This window comes from Schistocerca serialis, chromosome 10, assembly GCF_023864345.2.
Source record: "Schistocerca serialis cubense isolate TAMUIC-IGC-003099 chromosome 10, iqSchSeri2.2, whole genome shotgun sequence".
Lineage (NCBI taxonomy): Eukaryota > Metazoa > Arthropoda > Insecta > Orthoptera > Acrididae > Schistocerca > Schistocerca serialis.
Genome location: NC_064647.1, coordinates 146,463,005 through 146,474,451, shown reverse-complemented (window position 1 = coordinate 146,474,451; position 11,447 = coordinate 146,463,005). Strand labels below are relative to the sequence as shown.

Genomic DNA, 11,447 nt, shown 5'->3' with positions numbered 1-11,447 from the left:
GAGTTCTCAAATTTGTATTATAATTTTTCAGGTACTAAATGCTTAAAGTACATTCGCCCATTCATCTACTCTAAAGTAGGAAATCTTGCTCTTTGGCTTAGCGTTATTTAGAATTACGTGTCAGTTCATCGAAACTCCACTGTTTACCATAATTTTTGCAGCACATATAAAGTGAGATGTGCAGCTAAGATATGTCAAGTACTATAGCTTAATAAATTTGTATTCATTATTGTTTGTTACATGTTGCAGGATACAAATGAACAACACATTTCAAGAGTTGTTTACATTATTTATTTATTGGATTTTGGTTTCATGATCATACAGCTAGCCTCAGAGCATACAAGTTAGTAACAGCTGTCAGTGCTAACAATTATTTATGTACAATATTTAAATTCATTTACAGCAAAAAATGCCTGCAACATTAACATATCCCCTACAGATCTTATCTACAAACACTGAAAAGTCAAAAACTGGTGGATGGGTATCAAGTATAATATATGAAATATGTAGTATAACATTATGTTCACTGCTCCTCTTGTACATTTCTCTGCAACAACAAATTTAAAACAAGTCGTATACTACATATTCCCAGCGTACGATAATGAAACAAAGTGGCTTTATCGTTAACACGAAAGTAAAGGAAAAACAAAGCAGTTTAACATGAGAAAATAACTGCAAGCATATTAAAGGAATTAAATAGAAATAGCAAACTTTGTCTGGCAATGTCTGTACAATAGAGAGACGTAAAGATAGTTAAATAATAATTAAAAGTACATTATTTAGAAGTGTGTAATATTGAAATATGAAACTTTTTATTTTGGATTTACCATCAACAACTTGTTATTGCAATTTTTCTTTCAAATGTTTTATAGCCCTGTCTTTCACATTTTTCGTAAAAATGGAGCTTACCAATGGCGCCCATCTTTATTACTCAGTGTTATATCTACTTGACTTGCAGTTCATCATTTATTACCTTGTGTTTTGTGCATATATTTGTTTATTACAAATATGTAATGTTTAGATTGTTTCTAAAATAGAAATCCAGATAAATGAAATTTTATATTTAATTATTGGGATATGGGTGTGGTAGATCATCATTCTGACTCATTTTTAATAATTTGCCTTTTTCCATCAGGGAAATTTTGTGACGCAAGAAAGGCTTGCCACATGCAGTTAGTGAATGGGAAAATCCAATTACATAGTGTTCTCACCACACAGCTGATTGCATTTTCTAAATGCCATTCCATCACCTTCTCAAAACAGAGCAGTATGTTGTTTTATAACAAATAAGTTAGCTCAGTAACCTTTACTGTGTCGACTGTTTCAGGTTATTCCCATAAACTGTTTGCCGTAATTTTCTCAAATTACTCGGGGCAGTTTGCGTATTTTGTGTTCCATTCAAAAGGAGATCGCTTTTTCCACAATTCCTCAGAGCTGTGTTCTTTTCCGTCTGTACCATCCTGAAGTCTTTCATGCAGTGAGAATGTCTTGTAGGAAGGAGTTAGACACTTTGTTGGCTTAGGTTCCTGAAAAGGAAGTTATAATTAGTAAAATCATAATACGGGAACAAAAAACAGCAGTGTTCATCCATAGTGATACAGCTATTGTTGTCAAGAAAAGTGTTTATAAGCTTGGAAAAACACAAAAAACTGCAATTTCAGTGAGTGTTTTATTAGTGACTGTCCAAAAGTACACAAAAAATTTATAAGTTGAGCACCACCGATGGGAAGAAGGTAGAAAATGGCTCTGAGCACTATGGGACTTAACATCTGAGGTCATCAGTCCCCTAGAACTTAGAACTACTTAAACGTAACTAATCTAAGGACATCACACACATCCATCCCCGAGGCAAGATTCAAACCTGCGACCGTAGCGATCGCGTAGTTCCAGACTGAAGCAGCTAGAACCGCTCGGCCACACCGGCCGGCGGAAGAAGATAGAAACTCGTTTGGTGAGACACTGTCCAGTTAATCAATGGACAAAGTACCATTGCAGTACAGAATAGCAATGAAGTGTATAAATAAAATTTTGTTAAGATCAGTTGGCACGATTCTAAGTGGAACATATCCACCAGGCACGCAACGGTGGCATAACGAATGTAAACATCTGGAAGGACTGAAGTACAAACAGACAATGAGCTTATAGCCCATAATATGCGAGAGAGAACTCCAGGAGACCCTGATTCATTAATTAGACAACAGTTTCAGACGCAATGCTCTTCTGTAATGGGGCTACATGTAGCAACTTCACCTAGACACGACACAAGAACGTCTTTCAGGCTACAAACCTTGCGTAAGGGGACGCTCTGAAACCCCGAAGTTAAACAATAGGCCAGCTAAGAGCGCTGTCAAGATAAGAAAATGGGAGAATGTTCGGTCATGCATAGAGGGGCATCAGTTTATCGACTGCTATAAAACCCTCACCTTCCTTCCACTCATTCTCAGAAGCAGGCCATTCTATGTGCATCACAGATACCGAAGGAAGGTGAACCTCACAAGTTTCAGGAAGCGCTGGTAAAAACTAAGATGTGTCTACAGCCGCTGCCGTCTCAGAGTCAACCGCTACGGATCCGCAACCATCTAGCCATTGGGGGAACTTCAACTGTGTGAGCTACGCTCCTGCCGGACACAATGGTGACTGACTAAAGATGAGGGCTGGTCCACTCTTCCATGTATGAAGAACAAATCGGTGCATTACAAGCTGTTCAACTTGGGGACAGGGCGCCTGTGCTGTCACTCCTGGGCGGTGTAAGTACCACCTCACTGGCTGTGTGTTGGGACCGTATCTCGAGCTGCCCTCTATGTTGCTGCTGGGACTTTCCTCTATACAACAGGCAACAAGAGCATGCAGCTTCACTCAAGGAGAGTGCTGAGGCTCTGACAGACGTCCACAGGCATTCTGGCTGTAGCAAATCGTTGGCCACTGGATCTTACAATGACGGGACCACAGCACTGACTCCAGACATCTGAGTCTCCTGATTCCTTTGCCGGGCACTGATATACCATACTGCACCGTCGAGCAACGCGCGTTCAGCATGGCTACTATTTGCTAATAGACGACTTTGAACTTAATGATGTCTCATTAGTACCCTGGCAATGCATATGACTCCACAACCGCACCACCGCTCCTCTTCCCACGCCACGCATCTGACAGGCACCTACAAATTTGGAGTGAGCAAAAATTTAGTGCCAGAATAAACAGCAGTTCAACACGCTGTACGCCAGAGGTGCTGATGACAGCTTCGTTACCATCAGGGAGCCGTACCTGTATACCAGCAGCCATCGAAACCTGTCACTATTCGGTGCTTTCAGTGACCAATTTTTGTTGGCCTCTTTCTTTTATTTTTGGGGCTAAGTTGAGTAGGCCCCCCCATGAACCATGGACCTTGCCGTTGGTGGGGAGGCTTGCGTGCCTCAGCGATACAGATGGCCGTACCGTAGGTGCAACCACAACGGAGGGGTATCTGTTGAGAGGCCAGACAAACATGTGGTTCCTGAAGAGGGGCAGCAGCCTTTACAGTAGTTGCAGGGGCAACAGTCTGGATGATTGACTGATCTGGTCTTGTAACATTAACCAAAACGGCCTTGCTGTGCTGGTACTGCGAACGGCTGAAAGCAAGGGGAAACTACAGCTGTAATTTTTCCCGAGGACATGCAGCTTTACTGTATGATTAAATGATGATGGCGTCCTCTTGGGTAAAATATTCCGGAGGTAAAATAGTCCCCCATTCGGATCTCCAGGCGGGGACTACTCAAGAGGACGTCGTTATCAGGAGAAAGAAAACTGGCGTTCTACGGATCGGAGCGTGGAATGTCAGATCCCTTAATCGGGCAGGTAGGTTAGAAAATTTAAAAAGGGAAATGGATAGGTTAAAGTTAGATATAGTGGGAATTAGTGAAGTTCGGTGGCAGGAGGAACAAGACTTTTGGTCAGGTGATTACAGGGTTACAAATACAAAATCAAATAGGGGTAATGCAGGAGTAGGTTTAATAATGAATAAAAAGATAGGAGTGCGGGTTAGGTACTACAAACAGCATAGTGAACGCATTATTGTGGCCAAGATAGACACAAAGCCCATGCCTACTACAGTAGTACAAGTTTATATGCCAACTAGCAATGCAGATGATGAAGAAATTGATGAAATGTATGACGAGATAAAAGAAATTATTCAGGTAGTGAAGGGAGACGAAAATTTAATAGTCATGGGTGACTGGAATTCGTCAGTAGGAAAAGGGAGAGAAGGAAACATAGTAGGTGAATATGGATTGGGGGGAAGAAATGAAAGAGGAAGCCGCCTGGTAGAATTTTGCACAGAGCATAACTTAATCACAGCTAACACTTGGTTCAAGAATCATAAAAGAAGGTTGTATACCTGGAAGAATCCTGGAGATACTAAAAGGTATCAGATAGATTATATAATGGTAAGACAGAGATTTAGGAACCAGGTTTTAAATTGTAAGACATTTCCAGGGGCAGATGTGGATTCTGACCACAATATATTGGTTATGAACTACAGATTGAAACTGAAGAAACTGCAAAAAGGTGGGAATTTAAGGAGATGGGACCTGGATAAACCGAAAGAACCAGAGGTTGTAGAGAGTTTCAGGGAGAGCATAAGGGAACAATTGACAGGAATGGGGGAAAGAAATACAGTAGAAGAAGAATGGGTAGCTCTGAGGGATGAAGTAGTGAAGGCAGCAGAGGATCAAGTAGGTAAAAAGACGAGGGCTAATAGAAATCCTTGGGTAACAGAAGAAATATTGAATTTAATTGATGAAAGGAGAAAATATAAAAATGCAGTAAATGAAGTAGGCAAAAAGGAATACAAACGTCTCAAAAATGAGATCTACAGGAAGTGCAAAATGGCTAAGCAGGGATGGCTAGAGGACAAATGTAAGGATGTAGAGGCTTGTCTCACTAGGGGTAAGATAGATACTGCCTACAGGAAAATTAAAGAGACCTTTGGAGAGAAGAGAACCACTTGTATGAATATCAAGAGCTCAGATGGCAACCCAGTTCTAAGCAAAGAAGGGAAGGCAGAAAGGTGGAAGGAGTATATGGAGGGTTTATACAAGGGCGATGTACTTGAGGACAATATTATGGAAATGGAAGAGGATGTAGATGAAGATGAAACGGGAGATAAGATACTGCGTGAGGAGTTTGACAGAGCACTGAAAGACCTGAGTCGAAACAAGGCCCCGGGAATAGACAACATTCCATTAGAACTACTGATGGCCTTGGGAGAGCCAGTCATGACAAAACTCTACCACCTGGTGAGCAAGATGTATGAGACAGGCGAAATACCCACAGACTTCAAGAAGAATATAATAAATCCAATCCCAAAGAAAGCATTTGTTGACAGATGTGAAAATTACCGAACTATCAGTTTAATAAGTCACAGCTGCAAAATACTAACTCGAATTCTTTACAGACGAATGGAAAAACTAGTAGAAGCGGACCTCAGGGAAGATCAGTTTGGATTCCGTAGAAATGTTGGAACACGTGAGGCAATACTAACCTTACGACTTATCTTAGAAGAAAGATTAAGAAAAGGCAAACCTACGTTTCTAGCATTTGTAGACTTAGAGAAAGCTTTGCAACGTTAACTGGAATACTCTCTTTCAAATTCTGAAGGTGGCAGGGGTCAAATACAGGGAGCGAAAGGCTATTTACAATTTGTACAGAAACCAGATGGCAGTTATAAGAATCGAGGGGCATGAAAGGGAAGCAGTGGTTGGGAAAGGAGTGAGACAGGGTTGTAGCCTCTCCCCGATGTTATTCAATCTATATATTGAGCAAGCAGTAAAGGAAACAAAAGAAAAATTCGGAGTAGGTATTAAAATTCATGGAGAAGAAGTAAAAACTTTGAAGTTCGCCGATGGCATTGTAATTCTGTCAGAGACAGCAAAGGACTTGGAAGAGCAGTTGAACGGAATGGACAGTGTCTTGAAAGGAGGATATAAGATGAACATCAACAAAATCAAAACGAGGATAATGGAATGTAGTCAAATTAAATCGGGTGATGCTGAGGGGATTAGATTAGGAAATGAGACACTTAAAGTAGTAAAGGAGTTTTGCTATTTAGGGAGTAAAATAACTGATGATGGTCGATGTAGAGAGGATATAAAATGTAGACTGGCAATGGCAAGGAAATCGTTTCTGAAGAAGAGAAATTTGTTAACATCGAGTATAGATTTAAGTGTCAGGAAGTCGTTTCTGAAAGTATTTGTATGGAGAGTAGCCATGTATGGATGTGAAACATGGACGATAACCAGTTTGGACAAGAAGAGAATAGAAGCTTTCGAAATGTGGTGCTACAGAAGAATGCTGAAGATAAGGTGGGTAGATGACGTAACTAATGAGGAGGTATTGAATAGGATTGGGGAGAAGAGAAGTTTGTGGCACAACTTGACTAGAAGAAGGGATCGGTTGGTAGGACACGTTTTGAGGCATCAAGGGATCACAAATTTAGCATTGGAGGGCAGCGTGGAGGGTAAAAATCGTTGAGGGAGACCAAGAGATGATTACACTAAGCAGATTCAGAAGGATGTAGGTTGCAGTAGGTACTGGGAGATGAAGAAGCTTGCACAGGATAGAGTAGCATGGAGAGCTGCATCAAACCAGTCTCAGGACTGAAGACCACAACAACAACAACAACAAGTTGATTAGGAAGGATCTGCATATGAATTTGAAAGTGACACTTTATAGGCAACAAGATTCTGCAGATCTTTCACAGTTTTGGGGTAACTTATAGCCAACGGTACTTACGGCTGACTAATCTATCAGGACAAGAATTACTATGTACTAAGGCATTGCCAATAAAGCGTGAAACTTGTAGAAGTCATGGTCATGAAGCCCGGCGGTGCAATGAGTCACGTTGGGCTATGATACGTAAGGTTAATATAGTTGGTTTTGATTCATATTGTGTCGTAATACTAGGTTTCAGTCTCTCCGCAGTGCCGTATGATTGTTACCCGCGCGTGCCGTATGCTTGTTCGCCTGCCTGGGTTACTTCCCTTCAAGTGGACTCTACCAAAATTCCACTGTTTCGTTTATCTCAGCCGGTGGCAGTAGTATCGTTGGTCTTTGTCGTTACGTGTTGACGTGAACGTTTGAAGTTTAATTCCTTTGTTCGTTTGTCTCATTTTTGTCACTGTTAAAATGCTAACCAATGAAGAACGTGTGTTTTTAGTCGAACATGTGTTCAAAGCTGGCGGTAAATACACAGTTTCAGTTCGTGAAACATTTAATTCAGTTTTCACGAAGACAACACTCCCACATCGCGATACTGTGCGAGATTTGATTAACAAATTTCGAAGTACGGGTTCAGTGACAGATGCACCGAGAAGTGGTCGTCCTAGCGTTTTGCCTGAGGATAAACTACTCGATATTTCCGATAAAATCTCCGTGAGTCCGAACAAGCCAGTAAGAAAACTCGCCCAGGAAATCGATGTTAGTGTCGGAACGGCCTATACAGCTGTAAGGAAAAAATTAGAACTTTTCCCATACAAAGCGACAGTCGTGCAAGAACTGAAAAATACTGATCATGGCAAGAGATTGCATTATTGTCGTTGTTGTGGTCTTCAGTCCTGAGACTGGTTTGATGCAGCTCTCCATGCTACTCTGTCCTGTGCAAGCTTTTTCATCTCCCAGTACCTACTGCAACCTACATCCTTCTGAATCTGCTTAGTGTATTCATCTCTTGGTCTCCCTCTACGATTTTTACCCTCCACGCTGCCCTCCAATACTAATTTGGTGATCCCTTGATGCCTCACAACATGTCCTACCAACCGATCCCTTCTTCTGGTCAAGTTGTGCCACAAACTTCTCTTCTCCCCAATCCTATTCAATACTTCCTCACGTGATCTACCCATCTAATCTTCAGCATTCTTCTGTAGCACCACATTTCGAAAGCTTCTATTCTCTTCTTGTCTAAACTATTTAACGTCCATGTTTCACTTCCATACATGGCTACACTCCATACAAATACTTTCAGAAATGACTTCCTGAAACTTAAATCTATACTAGATGTTAACAAATTTCTCTTCTTTAGAAACGCTTTCCTTGCCATTGCCAGTCTACATTTTATATCCTCTCTACTTCGACCATCATCAGTTATTTTGCTCCCCAAATAGCAAAACTCCTTTACTACTTTAAGTGCCTCATTTCCTAATCTAATTCCCTCAGCATCACCTTATCTACAGCATTATCCTTGTTTTGCTTTTGTTGATGTTCATCTTATATCCTCCTTTCAAGACACTGTCCATTCCATTCAACTGCTCTTCCAAGTCCTTTGCTGTCTCTGACAGAATTACAATGTCATCGGGGAACCTCAAAGTTGTCATTGGTTCAAAAATTTCATTGAACAAAATGGAAGGTATATTCTTAATGAAACGTTTTTCACTGATGAGGCGTGGTTTTATTCATCCGGGTACATGAACTCTCAAAATTCTCGTATGTACTGCAAATCCATTGTGTATTAATGAGGAACCACTTAATTCTGTGAAAATAGAAGTTTGGATTCCAATTTCTAGACGTCGGATTGTGGGTCCCATATTTTTTAACGAAACAATAAACGCACAACGATACTGCAGTGATATTCTGTACCCATTCATAAGAGAACTTGTGTAAAGTGAAATACTGAACGCTTATTTTCAACAGATAGCGCAACCGCGCATACAGCTCGCATTTCAATGTCACTGCTTGCTGATGTTTTTGGTAATCGCATAATTTCACAGGGACTTTGGCCCCCACGATCGCCTGACCTAACACCATCTGACTTTTTCTTCTGGGGTGCAGCGAAAGCAGCCGGCCGGATTGACCGAGCGGTTCTAGGCGCTTCAGTCTGGAACCGCGCGACCGCAGTTTCGAATCCTGCCTCGGGCATGAATGTGTGCGATGTCCTTAGGTTAGTTAGGTTTAAGTAGTTCTAAGTTCTAGGGGACAGATGACCTCAGACGTTAAGCTCAGAGTCATTTTTGCAGCGAAAGCAACTGTCTATAAAAACCGTCCAAAATCCACCGACGAATTGAAAACTGCAATATGCACTTTCACTGCTTCTGTTATAGGAGAAATGTTACAGCTTGTGTTTGGAAACATGATTAGACGAAATGAATTGTGTATTCAACAACAGGGGGGACCCTTTCAACATTTAATGTGAAAATTTGTAAGTAAAAATGAATATTCAATAAATTAATAACTTGTATTTCACTGAGTTTCATTTCGGTATATTCACTGCGGCATACGGCTGCACGGCTAACAATCATACGGCACTGCGGAGAGACTTTTTAAACACCCCGTATGTCGAAATGGAAGTAACAAAACGACCAGAAACGCATTAATAACTTTGAGTCAAACCGTTGAAGTTTTGAAACGCAATGTAACCTCATTATTCGAGAATAAAACAGAACGATGACAGGCTAGTGAAGAAATGCGGAGACAAGAAGTAACACTACATGCCATGCATGGGTTGATGCAATCACGGGGACGTGTACGAAGACCGTAGAACACTGAGGTAAATGTAAATGTCGTGTAACTAGGGCCTCCCGTCGGATACACCTTTCGCCGGGTGCAAGTCTTTCGATTTGACACCACTTCGACGACTTGCGCGTCGATGGGGATAAAATGATGATGAATAGGACAACACAACACCCAGTCCCTGAGCGGAGAAAATCTCCGATATTACCGGGAATCGTACCCGGACCCTCAGGATTGACATTCTGTCGCGCTGACCACTCAGCTACCGGTGGCGGACGGAACACTGAGGTGACAAAATTCATTGGATAGCGATATGCACATATATACAGGGTGTTACAAAAAGGTACGGCCAAACATTCAGGAAACATTCCTCACACACAAATAAAGAAAAGATGTTATGTGGACATGTGTCCGGAAACGCTTAATTTCCATGTTAGAGCTCATTTTAGTTTCGTCAGTATGTACTGTACGTCCTCGATTCACCGCCAGTTGGCCCAATTGAAGGAAGGTAATGTTGACTTATGTGCTTGTGTTGACATGCGACTCATTGCTCTACAGTACTAGCATCAAGCACATCAGCACGTAGCATCAACAGGTTAGTGTTCATCACGAACGTGGTTTTGCAGTCAGTGCAATGTTTACAAATGCGGAGTTGGCAGATGCCCATTTGATGTATGGATTAGCACGGGGCAATAGCCGTGGCGAGGTACGTTTGTATCGAGACAGATTTCCGGAAGGAAGGTGTCCCGACAGGAAGACGTTCGAAGCAATTGATCGGCAGGGAGCACGGAACATTCCAGCCTATGACTCGCGCGCGACTGGGGAAGACCTAGAACGACGAGGACACCTGCAATGAACGAGGCAATTCTTCGTGCAGTTGACGATAACCCTAATGTCAGCGTCAGAGAAGTTGCTGCTGTACAAGGTAACGTTGACCACGTCACTGTATGGAGAGTGCTACGGGAGAACCAGTTGTTTCCGTACCATGTACAGCGTGTGCAGGCACTATCAGCAGCTGATTGGCCTCCACGGGTACACTTCTGCGAATGGTTCATCCAACACCGTGTCAATCCTCATTTCAGTGCAAATGTTCTCTTTACGGATGAGGCTTCATTCCAACGTGATCAAATTGTAAATTTTCACAATCAACATGCGTGGGCTGAAGAGAATCCGCACGCAATTGTGCAATCACGTCATCAACACAGATTTTCTGTGAACGTTTGGGCAGGCATTGTTGGTGATGTCTTGCTTGGGCCCCATGTTCTTCCACCTACGCTCAATGGAGCACGTTATCATGATTTCATACGGGATACTCTACCTGTGCTGCTAGAACATGTGCCTTTACAAGTACGACACAACATATGGTTCATGCACGATGGAGCTCCTGCACATTTCAGTCGAAGTGTTCGTACGCTTGTCAACAACAGATTCGGTGACCGATGGATTGGTAGAGGCGGACCAATTCCAAGGCCTCCATGCTGTCCTGACCTCAACCCTCTTGACTTTCATTTATGGGGGCATTTGAAAGCTCTTGTCTACGCAGCCCCGGTACCAAATGTAGAGACTCTTCGTGCTCGTATTGTGGACGGCTGTGATACAATACACCATTCTCCAGGACTGCATCAGCGCATCAGGGATTCCTTGCGGCGGAGGGTGGATGCATGTATCCTCGCTAACGGAGGACATTTTGAACATTTCCTGTAACAAACTGTTTACATTCCATGATTAATGTGATTTGAAGAGAAGTAATAAAATGAGGTCTAACATGGAAAGTAAGCGTTTCCGCACACATGTCCACATAACATATTTTCTTTCTTTGTGTGTGAGGAATGTTTCCTGAAAGTTTGGCCGTACCTTTTTGTAACACCCTGTATAGATAGCAGTAATATCACGTACACAAGGCATAAAAGAGCAGTGTTTTGGCGGCGCAGTCATTTGTGCTAATGTGGCTCACGTGAAAAGGTTTCGAA

At 42.0% G+C, this 11,447-nt stretch overlaps 1 protein-coding gene across 1 annotated transcript in view; it reads right to left on the bottom strand.

Annotated features, from left to right (window-relative positions):
• Nucleotides 1-305: 305 nt before the first annotated feature.
• The window catches only part of LOC126425297 (gamma-interferon-inducible lysosomal thiol reductase-like), a 92,459-nt gene continuing 81,317 nt past the window's right edge, over nucleotides 306-11,447 (bottom strand). Inside the window, exon 6 of the mRNA XM_050088275.1 lies at nucleotides 306-1,526. Coding sequence (XP_049944232.1) covers nucleotides 1,365-1,526 — 162 coding nt within the window. The 3' untranslated portion in view covers nucleotides 306-1,364. The remainder of the gene's footprint in view (nucleotides 1,527-11,447) is intronic.